This window comes from Martes martes (genome assembly GCF_963455335.1).
Source record: "Martes martes genome assembly, chromosome: 16".
NCBI lineage: Eukaryota > Metazoa > Chordata > Mammalia > Carnivora > Mustelidae > Martes > Martes martes.
This window is the reverse complement of record NC_137904.1, coordinates 20,772,223-20,794,752: the sequence shown is the minus strand read 5'-3', so window position 1 is coordinate 20,794,752 and position 22,530 is coordinate 20,772,223. Positions and strand designations below refer to the sequence as shown.

Genomic DNA, 22,530 nt, shown 5'->3' with positions numbered 1-22,530 from the left:
AAAATGGACACCTGCTCAGATAGCACCAATTTTATCCCTCCAGAGGATTCTACCCCATTTCAGTGGGGCTCAGAGCTGGATGAACTCAGACCTCAGAATGGCTCTCCATTTTGCCACTTGCTGGAGGCTGGTCCACATATGCCATGTCTTTCTCCAAGGGGTATCCAGGGTTCCCTGACTCAGTGCTTTGGAGGCTGGGCCCTCCCCACTTCTTTCAGACCCTCTGAGAGCCAGTACCTGCAGAGCCAAAAGCTGTGAGCTGATCCTCCAAAAAGCCAGACCCACAGAAGGTCAAGAAGCCAGAAGGAGAGGTCAGTGCCCTTCTATCCCCAACCCAGTGAGCACAGAGATATTCCTTTTCTTTTCTTTTTTTAAAAAAATTGTGTTTATTTATTTATTTATTTATTTACTTACTTACTTACTAGAAAGAGAAAAAGGGTGAGCACAAGCAAGGGGAGGGACAGAAGGAGAGAGAGAAGCAGACTCCCTGTTGAGCAGGGAGCCCCACATGGGGCTCGATCCCAGGACCCCGGGATCATGACCTGAGCAGAAGGCAGATGCTTAACCAACTGAGCCACCCAGGCACCCCCAGAGGTATACCTTTGACGTCAAAAGGGCACAGGGTCAGGGGTCAGAATATCCACTCTCATTCCCAGTCACTTGCCTTCCTGAAGCCTCAGTTTCCCCAACTGTGAAAAGATGACAGCACTCTCTCTCTCCTCAAGTGAAAGAATTATGAAACGATGCTTCAGTGTGTCTGTATTTTAATACCCGTATCATTACATAATGACTTTGTGAAGCAGCCACCTCGGGACAGAAGTCACTCTGTGCCTGTTTAAGGACGAATCCCCTTAGCATTCCCAGGAATGAGAAATCCACTATGTTAGGCTTCCAGGCTCTTCTGTCCTTCCCTTGGCCTTTGACTCCTCGAAGGCTGAATTTTTCTCCTATCAGGATCCCAGATGGTCCTTAGGGGGCCCCCAGGCCAGTTCATTCCCACAGTAACCCCTGAGACTATTGGCCCCTCCCACTTCCCCTCCTCTTCCTCCTGAGTTCTGGCTGTCTCCATCCCGGAAGCTCAGGAAGAGCTCTGGGGGACAATATTTAACCTGTGTTTCCAGCTCTGCTCTGACCCCTGGAGCTTTGTAGGGGTGGGGGAGGAAGAGACAGAGGAGGAGGTGTCAGGACAACTGGGTTTCTCATCCCAGCTCTGCTAAAGCCGGCATCACTGTGGGTAAGTCCATGCGCCGGAGCTTTGATTTCCTCACCTGAACACGAGAACGTATATCCTGTTTACAACGTGGCGTGATGTGAAGAATCAATGCAGTGAGCGCTGTGAACGTTCTTGATACAGCACAGTGACTGTCACCATCCAGGGCAGAACCGACCCAAGACAGCATGTGGTTCTCCATCCTTTCTCACCAGTGAGACTTGGCTCCCCAGGGAAGGGAGAAGAGAAAGTCAACCCTATCGAGCACCTCTGTTCTGTCGTGTTCTGTGCTAGCAGGGGTCTCACCATAAGGCTGGTGGGTAGAAATTAGCCCCATTTCACAGATGAGAAAACTGAGATTCAAAGACATCGAAGATCTCAGAATGTAGCAGCTTGAAGTAATGAGAAAGGGCCTCTTCTCTCTTCTCTCTGCTCCCCACCCTTTCAAGGGGTTATGGTGGAGGGAGGGACACAGGCTTGGAACCCCTCACTCAGACTCGTGGAAGGGACCCAGCCTAGAAGATAAGCATTTCTGGTACGTCCCTAGAAACCAGGGAGTAAACAGGATTCTGCCCTGGCCCAAGGCTGTCTGGAGACACACCTGTATAAGCAGCAGCCATTCCCAACAGAGCTCTGTTCTCGGAAAGCACTGGGGCTGGGCTGTCCAGATTTGTTTAGTTCTCTGACTGTGTAGGGGAGCCTGAGGCCCTGTGCAGGCAAGGCCCTGCCTCCTCACCTCTGCCTCATCCACCACTCACTGGGAAGGGGTCTTCTGCCCAGGACCCTCTCCAGACCACAGCCTGTGTTCAAGGTTTTTACCCACCCCGTCCCCATGGGGAGAGGGGGGAGACAGGGTCCTCCACTGACCAAGTGAGGGACTGACTCAGGGTTACAGAGAGTGTGTGCTTGTATGTGACCTGAGAGGAAGTGTGAACAGACTGTGCCTACAATGACCTTGGACCACTAAGGATGTACATGTCTTCCTAGCATGTCAGCAACCTGTCCCCACACTCCTAGGAGTATGGCCATGAGTCCTGTAAATGTGGGGAGGGGGGAGAGCTGTGCTCTGAGTCCCCGATCACTTCCAAGGGGGTGTTTGTGTATCCTGTTAGGCAGGTGTGTGCTGGGGGCGTAGGGTACCACAGCAACCTCAACCAGCCCTGTACGGATACATGTTCATGTATATGTCCTGCAAGTGTGAGCCGGTGGACGCTTCTGCCAAGCGTCTGCACACGCTCCTGTGTGCTTGGAGTGAGATCTGGCACACCCGCGTGTGTCCTGTGAGAGCGAACAGAACCCCACAGGGGGCTGGCACGGGCGGGAACGTGCGAGTGTGCGTCCTGCGGCTCCCCGCTTGGCTTCCTGGCAGGCCTGCCGGTGTGCACGAGTGGAAGGCGCCCGGTGCCCGCGGGTGTGCGCGCGCCGGTGCCAGCGCGAGTGAGTGCGGCGCCGCTCGCTCCGCTCCGCGCCCGCCCGCGCAGCCCGCACACTCACACTGCTTGGTTGCTGCCGGGTGACGCGGGCTGGGCCCGCCCCCCGCCTGCCGGCCCCCGGCACTCACTAGCCGGCCGCCGCCGAGCAGGCAGCAGCCGCATCAGGACCGTCCGGGGGCGCCGCGGGCGATGCCCTCAGCCCTCGCCGCGCCCCGCCGGGCCTGCTGAGCCGCACCCCCCCACCCCGCACCCCGGGCCGGGGCCGCGCCGGGCCGGGGCCGGGCCGCGCCCGGGTGGGGCCGCGCTGCCTGCATGACCCTCCGGCGGCGCGGGGAGAAGGCGACCATCAGCATCCAGGAGCATATGGCCATCGACGTGTGCCCCGGCCCAATCCGGCCCATCAAGCAGATATCCGACTACTTCCCCCGCTTCCCGCGGGGCCTGCCCCCGGACGCCGGGCCCCGCGCCGCTGCGCCCCAGGACGCCCCCGCGCGCCCCGCCGCGGCCAGCGCTGGCCGCCGAAGCCCCTCCGACGGCGCCCGCGACGACGACGAGGATGTTGACCAGCTCTTCGGAGCCTACGGCGCCAGCCCGGGCCCCAGCCCCGGCCCCAGCCCCGCGCGGCCGCCCGCCAAGCCGCCCGAGGACGAGCCCGACGCCGACGGCTACGAGTCCGACGACTGCAGTAAGTTTCCAACTCGCCGACTTGCTGCCCCCTCCCCCGGCCCGGCCTCCGGCGCGCTCCCCCGACCCCGCGGGTCCCCCGGCCCCCTGCGGTCTCCCCTTTCGCCGGCATCCACCCCCGCCTGTAGCGGCCCCTCGCCTGCTCCGTGCGCCCTCCGCGCGCCTTGCAGACCCAGCCCCGACCCCTCCCTGACCCGCACTGGAGAGGTGGGAAGTTTGGGGGCGCCCCCTGAGGGCGTCCCATTTGCGGGGCCCGGTTCTCCGAACCCGCGCCGCGCCCCCTCTCGGCCCGCCGGCGGGGAGCTCCGGTGCGGGCGGCGGCTTTTGTTTCCGGGAAGGGCGGAGCTGCGCCCCGGGGAGACACCAGTTGCTGCCTGCCGCGCGGTCCTCCCTGCCCGGGAGCCCGCTGCGGGCCGGCCTCTCAGCCGAGGGGCCGGGCTCGGGCGGGAGGCCGAGGGCGCGGGGGCTGGGGCCGGGCCGGCCTCCCGAATGGGCCCGGCGGCCCGCAGAGCGCAGTGGCTCGGCTGGCGCCCGGGCCGAGCACCGGAGGACCGCGGGGCCGCTTGTCCTTTGGAAAAACCTTGGCGGTTCCTGCTCCCGCGTCCGTGGACCCCGCCGCGGCTCTGTCCCGGGCCGCCGACCTTCGCCCACCTGTTACGCCCGCTTTCCACCTCCCGGAAGGGCCCCCAGCCCGCACCTCCTCCTTCCCGGGCTGAGCCCCGGGGAGGGGGCAAGCGCCGGGGGTCCCCCCGGGCCAAGGCCGGGCCGGACCAGCGGGCGTTCCTCGCCTTTCCGGTCTCTAAGGTGCCTGCCGCGCCGGAACCGGGAGTGGAGGGGAAACCGAGGCCAAAGAGGTTGCCGCCTGGTTCGGAAGGGGTTGGCGCGAGATGGGGGTGGGGCTTGGAGGTAGCGCTGCTCGCTAGGGCTCCAGCCCCCCTGGAGCCCCAGTCACGTCACTCTCAAATCGGCCACACCAGCCCGGCCCGGAAGGTGGACCTTTCTGGGCAGGGGTCTCTCACGGGTTTAGCCGAGGGACGCTCGGCCGGGTCCTCCCGCGTGCAGTGCAGCGAGGGTGGCTGCGCCTGGTTTGGGGACTCATATGGGCCTTGGGCCGGGGGCCTGGAGTTTCCCCAAGCAGATAATGTGTCTCTGGAAGCTGAAGGTGGAGATTACCAGCACCACTGGGGGAGGCGGCCCACCTCTCATCGTCCTACCTAGGGAGGCCTGTCCGCCCTCCGAGGAGGGGACTGTCCCTTGCGCACTTTCTTTGGGCCTGGACCTCCTCATTCTGGCCCACACCGGGTGTACTGAGGCCTTGCCCTCCGGTGCCTGGAGGTGGGGAGGAGTCCTCTCCCTTCACTTTCCTGCCAGCTTTGGGAAATTGGGTCCGGAGAGTTTATGCCCTCACGGCTGTGCCTGGATCTCTCCCACCACACCCCCTTGCCCCGCTCCTGGCACCCTGGGCACATAGCACCCCCTCACCTGCTGTGCATCTGGGCAGGCTCTAACTGGGACCCAAGTCACCACTTTGGATGCCCTGAACCCAAAGCCACCTCCGGAAGAAAGGGTAAGGAACTTGCTACCCTTCCAGCATCTTTCCTGCTGGACCAAGAGAGTGAACGGGGCAGGACAGAGCTTCCACAGGAACTCCAGGCACCCCTCCTGGTGCCACCAAGGGCCCTCTGATGACACACTGTTACGTGGTGAGAAATCCTGTCGTTTCTTTGGACTCTCCCTAAACCCCCCCGGCAAGAAGGAGGCTTGAAAGTCCCAAACTCAGGCCGCTGCCTCATCTCCAGCCCATTGACTCCAGTCCTTCCTTCCCTGAGCACTGTCCCAGCAGCAGAGAGTGGGGCAAAGGGGAACGGGACCGGGGCTCGGGACCCAGGGAGCTCACGCGTCCTCACAGGGAACAGACTCACTTGAGGTCGGCAGCACAAGGCCATGGGGGACACAGCCTTGCCCACCCAGACGGAGGGCTGGCCACACTCATATCACCAGGCAGTCTGCTGAAAAGAGCTAAGGAGGAGGGTGTGTGGCTGAACCAGGGCTAGCCTGGGCCCCCTCATCCCCTTCAAGGAGCAGCCCGCCCCAGGCTTGGATCCCATCAGCCACTGAGCAGACTTTGCAGACACAGGAACACAGAAGTCTCGGCTCCTTCCCGTGGTGGGACCAGGTTCTGCCGCGGAACTGCTCCCTAGCCCATACCCCAGGCCCGGGCCCCCTCTAGGCTCTGACAACCAGATCCCTAGAATTAGCCTAAGTGATTCAAGCCAGATGGTTCCTTACGGCTTTAGCCAGGGTTATGCTATTTGCTGCCCTAATTATTGGATTATCTCTGTTCTAACAAAAAGAAATTAGGGCGGTTGCTCTGTTGTCCAAGGCTGAGAATGAAAGACTATCTACTCAACTTTTTTCCCCCTTCTCTTTAAATCTCGTCCTTTATTAAGTCACCTCAGGACCCAAGCATCAAATTCACATGTTCCAAACTGATCTAATAGGGGCCAAAGGCAGTCAATGTCAGGGTTAGACGTGTCCTCCCTCCCACTGGTCCACAGTATGGGCTGGCCAAGCTGGACTCCGCTGCCTGCTGTCCCCCAGCTGGGCTCTGGGCCCCACCATCTGCACGTGTTCCTCCCCTGCCCACAGTCTCCCTCCCAGCCTCCACCTATGGAAACCCAGGTCCTTCTTCCAAGCTGTAAGGACTAGAATGTTTGGGTTGCAAGTAACAGAAAATTCCAAGTGTGTCAAACCATGGGGACAATTGGGATCACGTGACACCCAGATAAGTGTAGGCAGTGGCTCCTTGGCATCCTCAAAGGTGATGGCTCTGTCCACCTCTCCCCTCGGCCACGCTCTGCTCTCCTTCGGGTGTCCTCCCTCCTGGTCCCGGGTGCCCGTTTCAGGTCCAGGTGTCACATGTAACCATAAGATCTTCAATTTGACAAGGACAAGTTTCCTTGCCCATATCTCAGTTGAAAAGCAAGGAAAGCTCTCCCAGCATCCACAGGAGACCTGTCCTTCTGTCCCATTGGCCAGAATGGCATCACATGCCCGTGCGGACACCTGCCTCTGCATGATTCATGCTGGGTGGGGTCAGGAGTGGTGCCGTTGGAGGCAGGGATGGAGTGGAGGAAGTGTTGTCCCCAAGGCCCTCAGCTGGGAGCGGTTCCCAGTCCCTGCTGGCTTTGCATCCCCTTCCGTGGAGCCCAGACATGTTGCTCTCAAACCATAATTTTAGGTACCCAACATTATAAGACCAGCTGTATGTCAGGTACTGTTCGAGATTCATGGATGCCTGAGACTTGGTCTCTGACAGGAGGGAGTTCAGAGAAACCAAGATGAGCAAGTAGCCCAGCGGTGACAACAGGGAGGCAGGAAGCCAAATGGGAAGTGCTGTTTTGCACAGAGTTTACCCACAGAGAAGGCTCTGCTCTGAGCCTGGGAGAAAGGAGGAAGCAGGCTGGCTAAGTAGAAGGAGGAAAGAGAGGTGCTCCTGGTGGGGGGACTGCTACGTGCAAGGGTAGGGGTGGAGGAAACAGCCCAGCAGAGGTGCCATAGTCAAGAGGCTGAAGCAAGAGGAAAAGTTCCATGATGAGGCCAGAGTGGTCATATCATAGAAGCCCTTGAATGCTACACCGAGGAGGTTAAACTGAGTCCAGGAGGCAGTGGTGAACATTTGAATAATTGAAAGCAAGAGAATGAACAGACTTCTGAGGGTCCCAAAGTTCTAATTCTCTGCCTCTGAGCTCCAGAGAAGCAGGGACAGATGACTCATTATTCTTTTTTGTACCCCCTGCAGTGCTTGGTTCGGTGCCTCAGTTTCCCCAACTATGAAATGGTTTCAACTCAGGCTTGACCAATTTTCTGTGGTTCTTGCCACAGTTTTTAAAAACTATTTGTGAGGCTGACATTTTTCTTAGGGAGAGAGAGAAAAAAAGGAAGAAAGGAAGGAAGGAAGGAAGAAAACAACCAGCACCAATATCCTATTCCCAAGGGTATATGGGTGAGGAAGGTTCAGGTACAAACCAAGGTCAGAATGATGCTGTCAGTCTCCATCAGCAGAGTAAAGGGGTGTTTGGCCTTAGAGGAACCGGCTGGGGCTTGGGCCTGATTTTCTCTGAATTAGCCCCATTAAAGCTCTATAATTATCGACAGGCGGGTGACAACTCTCCAAGGCCCATTAGTGACCAACCCTCATTATTTTTCCAAGGATGTAAACTTTGGCCAGGACATGTGATTTCTGTGGGCGGAGGGCAGGACCCCGTGGCTCACGCAGACAATCCCCTTTGCCTACCCTTAGGGGCCTCCTCACCTGCACCACAAGCCCACAGCTGCGTTTCCAACTCAGAGGTCCCTCTAGGATGGCTGCCCAGCCACTGCCCCTCCCCCATGTCCCTGAGAGCAGCTCTGCTTTTCTGTTTCTCTGTGGCATCCCCCTAAGATTTCAGCTTCACAAAGTAGCAGACAAAAAAAAAAAAAAAATGTTGGAAGCCACTAGGCTTAAGACAGGAACTGTCAGGATGGAAGTGAAGAGACCTGGATTCTGTGTCCAGTTCTGCGGGGCCACCCTGACCAGGTCACCTCCCCTCTCTGAGCCTCATTTCTCTGAATGGGAAATGAAGACATTGGACTGTAAGATCCCTAAGAGAGCTCCACCACCAGCAGATCTCTAAAAATGGTGACCGTGCTTCTATTAATAAACTATTATTTCTTACAAAACCACCATTGGAGTTAAAAAAAAAAAATCATACATCGCGTGAAGGGGCGCTGGGTGCGCTGTTCCTTCCTGGGAATGGATGACGGGTGTCGGTTTCACTGAGCCGCATCAGCCCTCCTTAAACAGGGATGCCTGCAGCGCCAGCAAAAGGGGCTCCTCTCTTCTCCAGGGTCTGAGTTTCCCAGTGGGGAGCAGGTGACCTCCACCGTCTGGCTGGCTGACCTTCTCTGAGAGTGGGAAATGGGCAGGGATTGGGGGGTGTGTATCTTAACACATGGGCATCACCAAATCCCCGCGCCTGTGAACAGCTGGAAGGCAGATTGGTTCGATGGGACCAGCCATGTGGACTGAACATGCCCTCTTCGCTGATGTCACTGGTATGGCTGAGGCAGGGTCCCTCCTCTCTGGAGACAGACGTCTTGAGAGAACAAGCCATGGGTAGGCCTGAACAGAACAGCAGACCAACTGACTGTCACGCCAAGCCAACGGCTTTGGAAAATATCATCAAAGCATGGACCTGGAGAATCTTGGGCCCATGGCTGTGTTCGCTGTGATGGGCATGGTGATACCTCCCTTCTGGCACCCCCGCACCTGCCCACCTGAACAGGTGGGAGCCCTGATGCAGGCCGCAAAGGGCCAGGTACGGTTGGCACCAAAGCACATGGACTCGACTCAGGAAAAGCAACTTGGGCTCTGCTTGAGGCCTATTGACTCAGAGTTTGGGCACAATTCTAGCAAGTATTCGCACCTGGTTGTGTAGAAGAAACAAGTGACTATTGAAAAGGCAGGCGGGGTGCTTGAGCAATCAGAGGCAAGTATTCTAAGAGGAGTTTCAAGCTGATGGCAAAGGAGGAGGCAGAAAAATGGAGAAAACCTCGGAAAACCTCGCTGGGGATCCTCGGATCTGGGCCGCCACTGTGACACCCAGAACGGTCATCGTGGTCACAGCGATGACTCAGGTCATGCAGAAGGGTGTAAGGGACCGTTTGTATAGTCTCTTCACAAAGGCTGGGAGGGGAGTGATCCAGTTTGTAACAAGTTCATTCCAGAAGGCGTCTCAGGGGGCAAGTACGGTTATCTAGGAAAATCCCCTGGATGGGTCTGCTCCTTCTATAATTACGTACTGAACGTGTTCTGTACCCCAGGGGCTGTTACAGCGCGATGCCATGAGGTGGATACTATCGTGTCTCCATTTTGCAGATGAGGAAACTGAGCACAAATGCTGTCTAAAGTCACACAGCAAGGCGGCATGTGGCCAGGACTTGACCCCCGCCGGGATGAGGTGTCCGAGGGCCGGTCTCGGTACCCCACATGTGCAAGGACAGAGATGAGCCCGGTGCCTTCCTAACCCTGTCTCAGTAGCTAGGGAGCAAGACATGCAGCTCAGTGCCCGCACCTCGGAATAAAGGGCAGCTCCACGCACATGGGCCTTCACTTGCCCATTTCTCCACAAAGCCACATGCTGCCATGCCAGCACCGCCCCCCCCCACCCTGCCACCTCCACAGGAGCCCAGGAATCTGCAGGCCGACGGCATCTACTCAGCTCCGGCCTTGTCACGCAAAAGCAGCCCTGGACCAGATGTAAAGAGATGAGCGTGGCTGAGCTCAGCATGAATCTAGAACCATGTTGGGTGCCCCTGGCTGGAAGAACAGAGCCCCGCCCTCCCCCCAGCCTCTGCCCAGCTGCCCAGCCCCCCTCATCCAGCCAGCCTGATGCCCTTCCCCCTGAGCACCCCTGTGCACTGGCCGACTCCTACTCATCTTTCATGGCCCAGATGAAGCATCACCTCCTCCAGAGAGCCTTCCCTGGTGGCCACCATTCACAGCCGGGCAAGGCGTATCCCTTGAACCCCTATCACTCCTGGCTCACCAGACTCTGCTAGGGCTGATTCTTTTCATCTGTTTCTCCCATTACGCCATGGGGCAGGATAGCATAGGATTCCTTGGGGCAGGAACCCCGCCTTATGGATGTTTTCATTCCTGGAGTCCACCTAATTATACTAAGACTTGGTAAAGAAGAATGAATGAATGAATGAGTGGATGCCAGTTGAGCAGCCCAGCAGTCTGGCAGGATCTGGGCTTCTAAAGACTTCCTGTCAGTGCGCAACTTGCTGTCCAAGGCTTGCCCCTGAGGCCTGCCCGCGCACCTGCAACCCCCACCCTTGCGCCAGGAGCCACGTGAACAGGGCCGGCCACAGCTGCCCTGTGTGATTGCCCCCCGAGGGTTACAGGTGCACCCAATTACCGCTGAACGCTCCGCCCAGCCCTAGGGAATCGACTGCTGCCTTTAAGAGGCTGGCCGGGAGCAGTGCCAGGACCTAGCTGCCTCCTTGCTGCCTGCCCCAGGACCCCCAAGGGACCAGAGAGACTGGGGAGCTGCAGCCCTGAGGTTTGCTGGGGGTGGATCAGCCAGTCAGCCCGGCTAGGGCCCCAGGGCTTCTCTCAAGGCCCTCTCACACAACCCTTGTGAAATTTTTTTTCCAAAATATTTTATTTATTTCTTTGACAGAGAGAGATTGCAAGTAGGCAGAGAGGCAGGCAGAGGGGGAGGAGGAAGCAGGCTCCCTTTCTGAGCAGAGAGACCGATGCCGGGCTTGATCCCAGGACCCTGAGATCATGACCTGAGCTGAAGGCAGAGGCTTAACCCACTGAGCCACCCAGGTGCCCCCGCCTTGTGACATTTAACGGGTCAGGGAAACCGAGGCATGGAGCCAAGACTGGCGGTTGTACAAGGAGGGCAGGAAGACGGGAACCTTTAGCTGAGTGTCCTGTACGGGGGAGTACAACATTGGACTAGCCACGGGCCAGGCACCCCAGCACCACTCAGGGGCTGAGCTCCCCTCACTGAGCCTCCACTCCTCCCTCCTCTGGAACCTGAGGGGGCTAGTGCTCACTTCCCAGGACTGGGGGACTGGGCGGAGGGATTGCATGCAGTAGGTGCTCTGTTAATGGTAGGCGCTGTGCGGCTGTGCGTGGGCGACCCTCCCCCACCCACCGTGCGGCCAATGTGTGACCTGAGCCCTCTGTCCGCAGCTGCCCTGGGCACGCTGGATTTCAGCCTGCTCTATGACCAGGAGAACAACGCCCTCCACTGCACTATCAGCAAGGCCAAGGTAGGCCCCCGCCGGCCCCCACGGTCCCCGGGGTCGAGGGCCCTGGGTGGAGGTGAGGGGCTGAGGTCCGAAGGCCTGTTCTCCCCACTGGTTCCTGTCCAGGCTCTGTGGCATCTGCTTGTGCAGGGCAGGGAGGGAATTCTTGCCTAATTCACTGCTCTAAAAAACCCCTACTGGATAGACATTCAGGGAAGGAGTAGAACAAAAAAGCAGGAAGAGAAAGAGAAGGAAGGCGGAAGAGCAGGGGGCATAGCTGGGTAGGGGCTGGGGGAAGGGGGCAGGAAGGGGGGCGACGACAGGTCTGTCCTGGTGGCCGAGTGGGGGTTGGACCCGTTGCCTCTGGCCTCCTGACGTTCCCAGCACCCCAGACTCCTCCAGGCGGGAGAGTCCTGTCCTGTGGGCTCAGGGCCCCAGCCTGGCTCTCGGGTCTCTGGGCCTGAGCCGGAGCATCTCCACCTTTGGGCTGGTGGGCCTCAGCTCTCTCTTTAGCCATGCTGTTCGCTTCGCCCCCCGCATCCATCCCTCTGGGAGGAAGGTGCCAAAGTTGATGTTCTCGTGCAAGGTAAGGGCTGTAGCGCGGCCTAGTAGGACTCCCAGTAGAGCCATGGAGGGGTCTGGCTCAGGCTCAGAGCAAGGAGCCTCCAGGGCCCTGGAGAGCCCCCTCCAGAGCCCCCAGAGCCACCTGGGCCCAGACCCCACCGTCCGTCCCCGCTGTGTGCTTCTGTGCCCCTTAGCACCCCAGCCAGGGCTCTGCCCACCCTGAGGGGCCGGCTGCCTGGTTCTGTGTCCACTGCCCCCACCCGCCTGGGCCAGCACACCGGACCGCCACTGTGGTAGACAGCGGTGTCTGCTTCAGGCACCCCAGAGGCCCCCACCAGCCGTCCTGGCCCTGCCCTCCCCTCGGAAGCTGCCAGAGCTGTGATGCCAGGGCTCCAGACCTGCCTCTTGGGAAGGAGCTGAGAACTGTGACTCCATGGCTGGGGGGCCAAAGTGGAGGGCAGCCTGCAGGGCCCGGGCAGAGCCCTTTCCCTCTCCCTCCCCCTAGTTTTGTAGAGGTTGTCCAGGCTTGAGAACTGGGAATGGGCATCTGCTGCCAGGCACCATCCCAGACACCAGGCCCCTTCTGTGCTGTGTGTCCTGCCTTCCCTACCCAGGCTCTAGAAGGACTGTGGGGTTGTACTGGGGGTGGGGGGAACATGGGTCTATGTGTGCACATGTGTGTGTCTTTTGGGGTGTGTCACCCAAGACCTTGGAGGTGGGGGAGGAGAGGACCCTGAGCCATAGAAGGGCCCTGTTCTCCAGGTCATTCTCTGCTTAGTTCCGGTTTTGCAGGGGAGGGGCTGGTGCAGGCATGGGAGGAACTGCAGCTCTGGATGGGGGTTGGGTGGGAGCCAGAGGGAGTTAAGGAGGCTGAGGCAGGGCTGACAGGTAGAGCCCCTTGAGGAGCTCTGGGGGAAGGCCAGAGGCTGTGCAGCCAGGCCCTTCTTGGCCACTACCCTGCAGGGAAGCAGAGCAGCTCATTTCCTCATCTGTAAAACCAGGTTCATCACCCCTCCTGAGTGGTGGCTGCAAGCCCTGTAAGCGCTCAGTCCCAGCCACCGTCCTGGAGGACTGTGTGGTGGCGGGCGCCCAGCCCTGCCCACACAAACACAGACACCTGGGAGCTCAGGCCTGGAGGGACTGGGACAGCGCTGACCGCCCGGCCAGTCCTGGGCACGTTTAAGGGACAGGTGGTGACAGCGACAGGAGGGACTTGAGTCCGGGAGGGCCACCTCCTCACCATGAGGGGCACACGTGGCCGCGGAACCGCAGCAGCTCCCACACAGCTCAGAGAGCCCTACGCTGATCCTCCACCACATTTCTGGCATCTTTCAAGGGGCCTGACATGTCGGGAAGGGGCACAAATGGCCTAAGGTCAAGCCCTGCGTCACCATCACCACCTCCACTCCTGGACCACTCATGGGAAGTGGGAACCAGTAATCCCTTTTATAGACGATAAAGCTGAGGCTCTGGGGACAGAGCACCTCCGCCCCTTCCCCGGCTAAGCGAGCAGGAGCAGGGATCTGGGCCCCAGTCAGCCTGGCTCTGAGGCCTGCATGCTCCTTCCCAGAAGCAGAGCCGCAGGGGGGATTGGAGGCCCCCACCTCCTGCCTCAGCCCCTACTATCCCCCCCGCTCTTCAGACCAAACCAAGGTGGGGGGTGAGCGCCTCCGTTCTCCTGGGAGGCTGGCTGGGCAGTTCTTCCGTGATGCTGCTGCCCCGCACGCCTGCGAACCGCCGCAGAAGAAAAAGAGCACAATTTTCAGAGATCAGAGCAGTCATGAGGTCAGCTAAGCCCCCCTCTGCCCCGGTCTGTTCTCGGTTCCCTTGGTTCCCTGGCTGTGCGCACTTGACTGGTCCTTCCAAGTTAGTGAGGGGTGCCATCTTGTGGAGGGACCCTCTGTGGCCAGCCACGCTGTCTGGCCTCCTCGGATTCAGGCCAGCAGGGAGCTGTGGCAGATCCAGAGAGAAACTGAGGCTGGTCTCCAGGACCCAGAACCTTTTCCTGTGGTAAAGAGGGGAACCTTGGCGGTGAGTGGACGGAGGGTCACGTGGACGTAGGGTCAGTGAGGGAAGTCCCCGTATTTGGGGAATGGGGGAAGGGGAATCTGGAAAAAAGAAGGGTCTCCCCGAAGCAGGATAATGAGGACCTCCTTCAGAAGAGGGGGAGTCACTTGGCCTCCACGAAAGGGAGACTAGAAAGAGAAAGGCTGGTCTGACAAAGACACCCTGAGACCCCTGTCCCAGGGCCAGGACATTGGGGGGGGTGGAGCACACCAACACTGAGCCATCTTCCCTGTTCTGAGAGCACGGGCTCCAGAGGACCTCTGCAAAGAGGGTCCTGAATGGACCCAGCCAGGAGGCATGGGGACAAGGGGTGCATGCCCAGCGAGGTGCCCGGAGGCCCTGGCTGCTCTGTGTCTCCAGCTCCCATTTCACACTATCTGCCGTTCCCCTCCACTCAGGGCCTGAAGCCGATGGACCACAACGGGCTGGCAGACCCCTACGTCAAGCTGCACCTGCTGCCAGGAGCCAGTAAGGTGAGGGGTCCGCCCCAGGGCCTGCCAAACAGCACTGACTGCAGTGCCTGGGGCCCCGGCTGAGCTCAGCACACGCAGGGAGGCACACATCTCCCGTGCCCCCTCCCAGACCAAGCCAGCTGATGGGACCTCAGTGACTCACCGCCACTCAGCGGACCTGGTCAGCCCCACAGCCCCCAGGCTTCCTGTGACCCTCCGATCAGCACTACTTGCCTGATGAACTGGGGAAACCCTCCAGAGAATTCTAGGCCAGCATTTTATAAGAAGCAGACTCGACTGGAGGTTACTATGTTTGGGGGAATAAAGGGCTCTATGGCCAGATAACACCGGGAAGCCTTGTTAAACAGGTTCCTTTACTCTAGGACTTATCAGAGTCTTTAACATGTTGATGGGCTGCCCTGTGACACCCCACAAAGGAGGATGGAGTAGATAGATTCTGCCCAGTTCTTGGGCCACAGAACCCTTGTTCCTGTACTAGGTAACCCAGCAGCCCGACCAAGCACGTGGGGTGCCTAGGAAAAAAGAAATTTTTTAAGAAAAGATTTGCTATTAAGCAAAAGCATCAAGGTGACCTTCAGCACTGGAAAGTCAAAACTGTTTAGACATTCTTACATGTGTCTTACAGGTCAGTGGTGTTTAAATCTTAATTTCATGGGAGGGAGGGTTAGAACATCTTTTCAGAGTTGGGTCTGGGACCCACACTTTTCAAGGGGCAGGTTATGTGGACCCCATTGCTGGGGAGGGGATGGGGGTCAACGAGGGACTAGCAGCTTTGCTTCCGAGAGGAGACCAGAGGGAGGCAGGGGGACATGAGACGGAGGACATCGGAGCGTGAGGAGCAGAGCCCAATGACTGGTGTTCTCATCCCGGCCTCTTTCTAAGACCAAGAGCTGGGGGAATCCCTTCAAATGGGCTGATGACAAGAGTCTGTAATGGGAATGCCGTCCTGGGCAGAGGGCCCCCTTTGCCATGGACTCTTCCAGGCCAGCTGGGACTCGAGTTGAGTCCGAGGCCCAAACCCTATGGGCCAATGTATAAGGGCCGAGGCTCCCCACCAGTCCAGGAGGGCCCCCGACAGGCAACAACTCCATCTCCGGGAAGGCAGGGCGGTAGCCTAGGGAAGCTGCTCACCGCTCCAGGCCTCGACGGCCCCTGTTGCAGGTAGGACTCCCAGGGCTGTGAGAGTAATGTGACCAGAGCAGTGTCCCAACTCAGGAGCTCAAAAGCTGTGAGTCCCTAGACTCAAGGCCCCTAGAACTGGCAATACCGAAGGCTGAGTCCTAGGGACCCTCCCACACAGACAGGATTGCCCCCATAGGGCAGTGGTTTCTACAAAGCAGCCTCCCGATAAAGCAGGCTCCTAAAAACACACTGAGAAAGAGGGATGATTATGTCCTTTCCTACAGCAGGAGCCTGGAGCTCGCAGAGGGGGAGTAAGCTGCTGGGCTGCACTGAGCTCTGGCAGGTGACCAAGCAGGGATCAGGACATAGGTGCGCCTGACCTCAGAGCCGGGTGAGGGGAAGCAGTCACGGCGCTGAGTCTGAACGGGCAGGACCGTGCGGAGCCCAAGGACCGAGAGCCAGAGAAGCACAGAGGAAGGAGGGGAGGCAGTGGGGCAGCTGGGACATGCTAGCCCAGAAGCATTTTCTAGGAGAGGCGGCGTTCCAAGTGGAGGGCACGGCCAGCACAGAAGCAAGGAGATGTGCGGGAGAGCAGCCCCAGCCCCTCCTGCAGACCCCCCGCCCCCACCAGCACACACTTGGGGCCTGGCAATGGGGAGCCTCTGGCATTAAGGTTCCGAGAGCTGCCATTATCTCCAACTTTTAGTGGCTTGCAACACACGTGTCCTGTCTTCCAGTGCTGCGGGTTGGAGGCCGGCCCAGCTCCGGCATGGGTCAAATACGGTGCGGCGAGGCTGCAGTCCCGTCAGGGGGCTCTAAAGAAGTGATTCCCATCCTTTTCCAGCACCTGGAGGCCACCCACATTCCCTGGCTTTCAGCCCCTTCCTCCATCTTCCACACCAGCGTCTGCCTGGGACTTCTGTCCTTATGTGTCCCTCTGACGCTCCTCTCCTGCCTCCCTCTTCTGCTTTCCAGGGCCCTGTAATCACATTGCGTGAGGCCTGCCCCTGCCCAGGTCACCTGGATAATCTCCGTTTGTTTTTTTTGTTTTTTTTAAGATGGGAAGATTTTTTTTTTAATTTGACATACAGAGATCACAAGTAGGCAGAGAGGCAGTCAGAGAGAGAGGAGAAAGCAGGCTCTCCACGGAGCAGAGAGCCGGATGCAGGGCTTGATCCCAGGGCCCCAGGACCATGACCTGAGCCGAAGGCAGAGGCTCCAACCCACTGAGCCAACCGGGTGCCCCTAATCTCCGTATTTTAAAGTCAGCTGAGAGCGCCTGGGGGGCTCAGTTTGGTTAAGTGTCTGCCTTGGGCTCTGGTCAGGATCCCAGGGTCCTGGCATTAAGCCCCACATCAGGCTCCCTGCTCAGCGAGGAGCCTGCTGCTCCCCCTGCTTGTGCTCGCTCTCTGTCACATAAATAAGATCTTTTAAAAAAAGAGTAACAACCTTCACTCCCCTCAGCACATTCAGTTTCCAGGGACCAGGCAAGGCCATCTGGGGGCCCTCATTCTTGAGCTCCCCTATGCCAAGAGCACCTTTTCCACTCTCACCAGGCAAATAAACTCAGAACGAAAACTCTCCGAAACACTCTGAACCCCACGTGGAATGAGACCCTCACTTACTACGGGATCACGGATGAAGACATGATTCGAAAGACCCTGCGGTGGGTGAGGGCCCCAGACTCCTTGTTCCCCACACCCCTCACCTGCAGGGCCCTGCCCTGCCTCCCACTCACCCTACTGCCCCCCCAAATCCCTACTAACATTGGAAGCAAAGTGGGAGCACCGCCCCCCATGTGTCTGAAGAGCTGACCATGCCTCCTGTCCCCCAGGATCTCTGTGTGCGATGAGGACAAATTCCGTCACAATGAGTTCATCGGAGAGACTCGTGTGCCCCTGAAGAAGCTGAAAGCCAACCACACCAAGACGTTCAGCATCTGCCTGGAGAAACAGCTGCCGGTGAGTGGGTGACGGGGCCCCACGGGCCATGCGGGGCCCTCCCTGCCAGGAGCGCCCACTCGACACCTGGCCCAGCTTCAGGTGCGAGGGGAACAGACCAGAATGCCCACCCTCACGCAGCCTGGGCAGCAGACAGACTCCAGACGAGGTGAATGACCCAGGCAGAGCCCATGTGAAACAGTGAGCAGGGTCACGAAGGAAAGCCTGAGAGCTCAGTGGTTTCGATGGAGGTTCGGGGGCTGCTCCTGGCAGAGGGAACAGCAGGTGGTAAGCCTGTGGGAGGCACAAGCAAGACGCCTGCTGCGGAGGGAGGGCCGGGAGCGGGATGGGACTGGGTCCTAGGAAGGGGGGACCAGAGGGTGGGCGGGGGAGCTGGGAGCGAGCCGTGCCACTGGGCGAGGCTGGGCAGGGACAAGGGTTTCTCACTATTTTAACCGGCTCTCTCCGGGTGCAGGCTGAGAAGGAGAGGAGGCTGAGTGTGGGGAGGGCTGTGAGGGGACGAGCCTGACCCAACCTGGGCCAGAGCCCCAGTGGAGGGAGAGAAGTGTGGGATCCTGGCGGGGTGTGCTGGCAGATCAGGCATTACCAGAATGGGGGGGCAAGCACCTGGACAGATGCGGGGTCACTCATTGTGGAGGAGCAGCTGGGGATGTCCGGAGCTCGACAAGAACAGGATGGGCATGAGGTGCCTGTGAGCTACCTCGAGGAGACAGAAAATAATTCTTGCCTAGAAATTGCAATTTTTAAAAAAATAATGTCAAAAGCAATCATGCTTCCTGTTGTCTGCAGCAGCTGAGTCCACCCAAACACTGTCCATCTGTGTCTCCCCTCCATCCCCCTCCCTCCCCCTCCCTCCCCCTCCCTTTTCCCATCTCTTGGGATGCCAGGCCTTTGCTCTGTTCAGAAGGACTGGGAGGCATTGACCAAAAGGCCCCAGGGTCCTGACACCCTCCAGCAGCCCAGTGTTCAGGGCACAATCCCCTTTTTAGGACATTTTCCCCCCTAGAGGCCTGGGCAAAGGGAAAGCTCAAGAGGACAGAGCCCAGTGGCCAACCTGTCCTTCCCTGGTGGGACCTGGGCACTGGGACATGTGGCCGGTGCAGGCTGGCAGAGTCCAGCCCTGGGAACAAGTCGGCCTGAGGCCAGAATCCCAGCTCTGCCTTATTGCATAATTTGATCAAATTTTATTCCCTTGTCACATTCTTTCCTACTAAGACATTTGTATGATGGGTATAACCTTTTTTAGTTTATTCTGTCACTAACCAAAACCCAGTTTTTCCGAATGATCTGTGTCACTTGAAAAAGACACCATCAACTCCTACTGTAGTGGTGTTGGAGTTTTGAACCCCAGCACGACACACAGCTGTGTGGGGATGGGAGCACGCAGGGGTGTGTGTGTGAAAGTGCACACGGGCGTGTTTTCAGGGATGCAGAATGCGTGTGTGCATGTGTGTGTTCCCGCACGTGGCTGGGTGGGAATGTGGGCTTGCCTTGTTTGAATTTGCTCGTGGCTCATCACTCTGGACCCAGCGACATATGGTGACCGCAGGAGTGCAGTTTAGGGACTGCCCTGACCGTAAAGACACTTCGGTGATACATTTTAGATTGTGTGGTCTGTGAACATTAGTCCTCAGTGAGGACTGAACAGCGCCCAGTTCCACGGGCTTCCTAGGAAATGACCCAGTGTATAACGTTCTACCCCTAGAAAGACGGCTGAAAACACTCCTGCTTGTCTATGATGTTTAATTTTCACGCTGCCCCCAAACTAGCACGAGATCGCTGTTTAGGGAGGCTATCCACACAAAGCCCTAGGCCAGAGTGGCGGGTCGTTCAATCTCGCATGCCCAGTCAGGTCCGCTAATAACAGCGGCCGGCACTGAGAGGGGCTGAGGCTTCATTTGAACTCAGAGTAAATGCAGCAGTCAATTAGTCATGTCTGCTCCGGGTGTGGGAGCTGGGGGAAGGTGGCCCTCCCTTGGCCTCCCAGGAGCCCCACCTTCAGAGAGGTGTAGGCATGGCTCCTGCCTCTGAGGAGCCCCATGGGGCAACACGTTAGTGACAGAGGACCGTCTGGGCAAAGGGACATGGCTGGGACTTCAGAGAGCCCCTTATAAGGAGGGGCCCTTGGGGCTCTAGCTGGGGGTGTCCGAGGGTGGACAGAGAGTAAGGAGAAGGAGTTTCAGAACAGCAGGAGCCAGGCGGTGGAAAGTGGCCTCAGGAGAGTAAGGAATGGAAACTCTCAGGGTAGCTGGGGCAGGGAGATGGAGGGGGACACCTCCAGCTAAGGTCTGATCCCTGAGGCCTAGATAGCCCCTAGTTGCCTCCCTGCTCCCCTTGGGGTTGGCAATATGGCAAAGCTCTGTCTTCTGGGTGCTCCCCAAGGGGGCTCCAGGAGGCACCTGCGGGGGGCTGAGGCCAGGGTGACCGGCCTTCCCATCCCCAGGGCCAGCAGACCACCTCAGTGGCCCATGGCTGAGGGAGGGCGTGGGAGCAGGTGAGGACAGCCGGGTTTCTTCCTGCCCAACAGGTGGACAAGACCGAAGACAAGTCCCTAGAGGAACGGGGTCGGATCCTGATCTCCCTCAAGTACAGCTCACAGAAGCAGGGCCTGCTGGTCGGCATTGTGCGCTGCGCCCACCTGGCTGCCATGGACGCCAACGGCTACTCGGACCCCTACGTGAAGACGTGAGTGTGTGGCCCAGGCCAGCCATCTCCTTCCCCCGTCCCCTCAGCCTAGCGAACACTGACGGCGCTGGCAGCACAGTGGGCAACTGCACCCACCAGGGCATGTCCTCTGCTGTGCTCCTTTGGCAGCACCGTGGGTTCAGGCTGGTCAGCCCAGGTTCACAGATGAGGAAACTGAGGCCTATGGAACTTGAGTGGCGTCCCAGGTCACACAGAGAGAGTAGTTCGCTCCCGACTCTGCATTCAGACCTCCCCTTGACTCTGACCTCAGGAGGGGCCGGTAGCAGGCTGGAGGAGAGGGTGGGCCTGGGCCAGGAGATCCAGTGAAGATGCTCCACCAGGACACAGTGCTGCCCCTGGGCGCCCAGCCCTGTGCTGCTGCCACGGGTGCTGCTAAGGGGTCGCGCAACCTCCCAGCGGGGCTCTCGCTGGTGCTGGCGAGAAACCCAAAGTCAGGGACCTGTGCAAGGCAACAGGGTCCCCAGGTGAGGCTGTGGTCCTCGCTCTGAGAGGAAGGTGTGCACTGTGGCCCTTCAGAGAGGAAGGAAGCAGGCAGCACGGCGAGCGCCATCAGTGCTCTGGGCCTTCCGCAAGTAAAAGATGGACATTAGTCTGGGTTCACAGTGAGACTTTCTTGGAGGAGGGGATACAGGGAGGAATTTGGCTGCACGGAAAGGAGGTGTTCCTGTTTAGGTAGAGGAAGAAAGGAGCTAAGACACAGCAACAGGGATGAGCCTGGCCTGAGGGGACAGTGAGGAGCTCCGGGTACCAGAGGCCATGGGAGGTCAGGGCTCCCGACTACACGACTCTGGGGCTACCATTCCCGCTGGCCACTGTTCTCTTTCTGTCGGTTTTAAAATCCTATTACAGGGGCACCTAGCTGGCTCAGTCAGTGAGCGAGTGATTCTTAAGCTTGGGGTTGTGGGTTCGAGCCCCATGCTGGGTGTAGAAACTATTTATTTTGAAAGATTTTATTTTATTTTTTTCTTAAGGATTTATTTATCTGGCAGACACATCGAGAGAGGGAACATAAGCAGAGGGAGTGGGAGAGGGAGAAGCAGGCTTCCTGCCCAGCAGGGAGCCCGATGCAGGGCTCAATCCCCGGACCCTGAGATCATGACCTGAGCCGAAGGCAGACACAGTGACTGAGCCACCCAGGCGCCCCGAAGATTTTATTTTTAAGTAAAGAAATAAAGAAAATCCTGTCACAAAAATGGTGCTGCCACTTTGGAAAACGGACTGGCAGTTCCTCTAGAAGTTAAACACGGAGTTACCGTGTGACCTACCAGTCCCACTCCCGGGTACATACCCGAGAGACGCAGACACACCTGCCCACACAAACGCTTGCGTGTGTGCGCTTGTAGCAGCATTATGCGCAGTAGACAGAAGGAAACCACCTCAATGTCCATCAACTGACAATTGGAGACACAGCCACAGGATGGAATGTTATTCAGCTATAAAAAGGAGTGAAGGGGCACCTGGGTGGCTTGCTCGGTTAAGTGGCTGACTCTTGATTTCGGCTCAGGTCCCGATCTGAGGGTTGTGGGGTCGAGACCCATGTCAGGCTCCCCACTAGATATGGAGCTTGAGATGCTCTTTCTTCCTCCCCCCACCACATTGTGCTCACTCACTCTCTCTTTCTTAAAAAAAAATTTTTTTTAAAGATTTTATTTATTTGACAGACAGGGATCACAAGTAGGCAGAGAGGCAGGCAGAGAGAGGGGGGAAGCAGGCTCCCCGCTGAGCAGAGAGCCCGATGCGGGGCTCGATGCCAGGATCCTGAGATCATGACCTGAGCCGAAGGCAGAGGCCTAACCCACTGAGCCACCCAGGTGCCCCCTTAAAAAAAATGAAGTACTTATTCATGCTATAACATCTCTGAACCTTGAAAAGATTATTGCAAGATTATGCTAACTGAAAGAAACCAAACACAAAGGACCACACCTTATATGATTTCACTTATATGAAAGTCCCAAATAGGCAAATCCATTGAGGCAGAAAGCAGATTAGATTAGTAGTTGCCAGGGGCTGGGGGAGGGTGGGGGTGCAGATAGGGAGTACCCGAATTTCTTCCTGAGGAGATAAAATGTTCTAGAATTGACTGTGACAACTGCACAACTCTAAATGGACTAAGCCATTCAGTTGTATGCTTTAAAGGGGCACATTCTACACCTGTGAATCGTATTTTCCTAGAGCTGTTATTTCTTAAAACTCCAAGGCCGAGGGGTGCCTGGGTGGCTCAGTGGGTTAAGCCCCTGCCTTCGGCTCAGGTCATGGTCTCAGGGTCCTGGGATGGAGCCCCGAGCTTTCTGTTCAGCGGGAGCCTGCTTCCCCTCTCTCTCTGCCTGCCTCTCTGCCTACTTGTGATCTCTCTCTCTGTCAAATAAATAAAAATCTTAAAACAAAACTCCAAGGCCACCAAGCCCAGGAGCAGTGCCAGGTACAACAGGAAGCTGATGGGGGTCACGTGGGGAAGGCTGTTCCCTGCACATGGCGCCGGGAGGACTACCAGCTTTCCACAT

The 22,530-nt window shown here is 58.1% G+C and overlaps 1 protein-coding gene across 1 annotated transcript in view; it reads left to right on the top strand.

Annotated features, from left to right (window-relative positions):
- Positions 1 to 2,955: 2,955 nt before the first annotated feature.
- The window catches only part of DOC2B (double C2 domain beta), a gene marked incomplete at both ends in the record, with an annotated part of 28,312 nt that continues 8,737 nt past the window's right edge, over positions 2,956 to 22,530 (top strand). Inside the window, 6 exons of the mRNA XM_080826095.1 lie at positions 2,956 to 3,328; positions 11,081 to 11,160; positions 14,166 to 14,240; positions 16,919 to 17,028; positions 17,197 to 17,323; positions 19,851 to 20,008. Of these exons, the coding sequence (XP_080682221.1) occupies positions 2,956 to 3,328; positions 11,081 to 11,160; positions 14,166 to 14,240; positions 16,919 to 17,028; positions 17,197 to 17,323; positions 19,851 to 20,008 (923 nt within the window). The remainder of the gene's footprint in view (positions 3,329 to 11,080; positions 11,161 to 14,165; positions 14,241 to 16,918; positions 17,029 to 17,196; positions 17,324 to 19,850; positions 20,009 to 22,530) is intronic.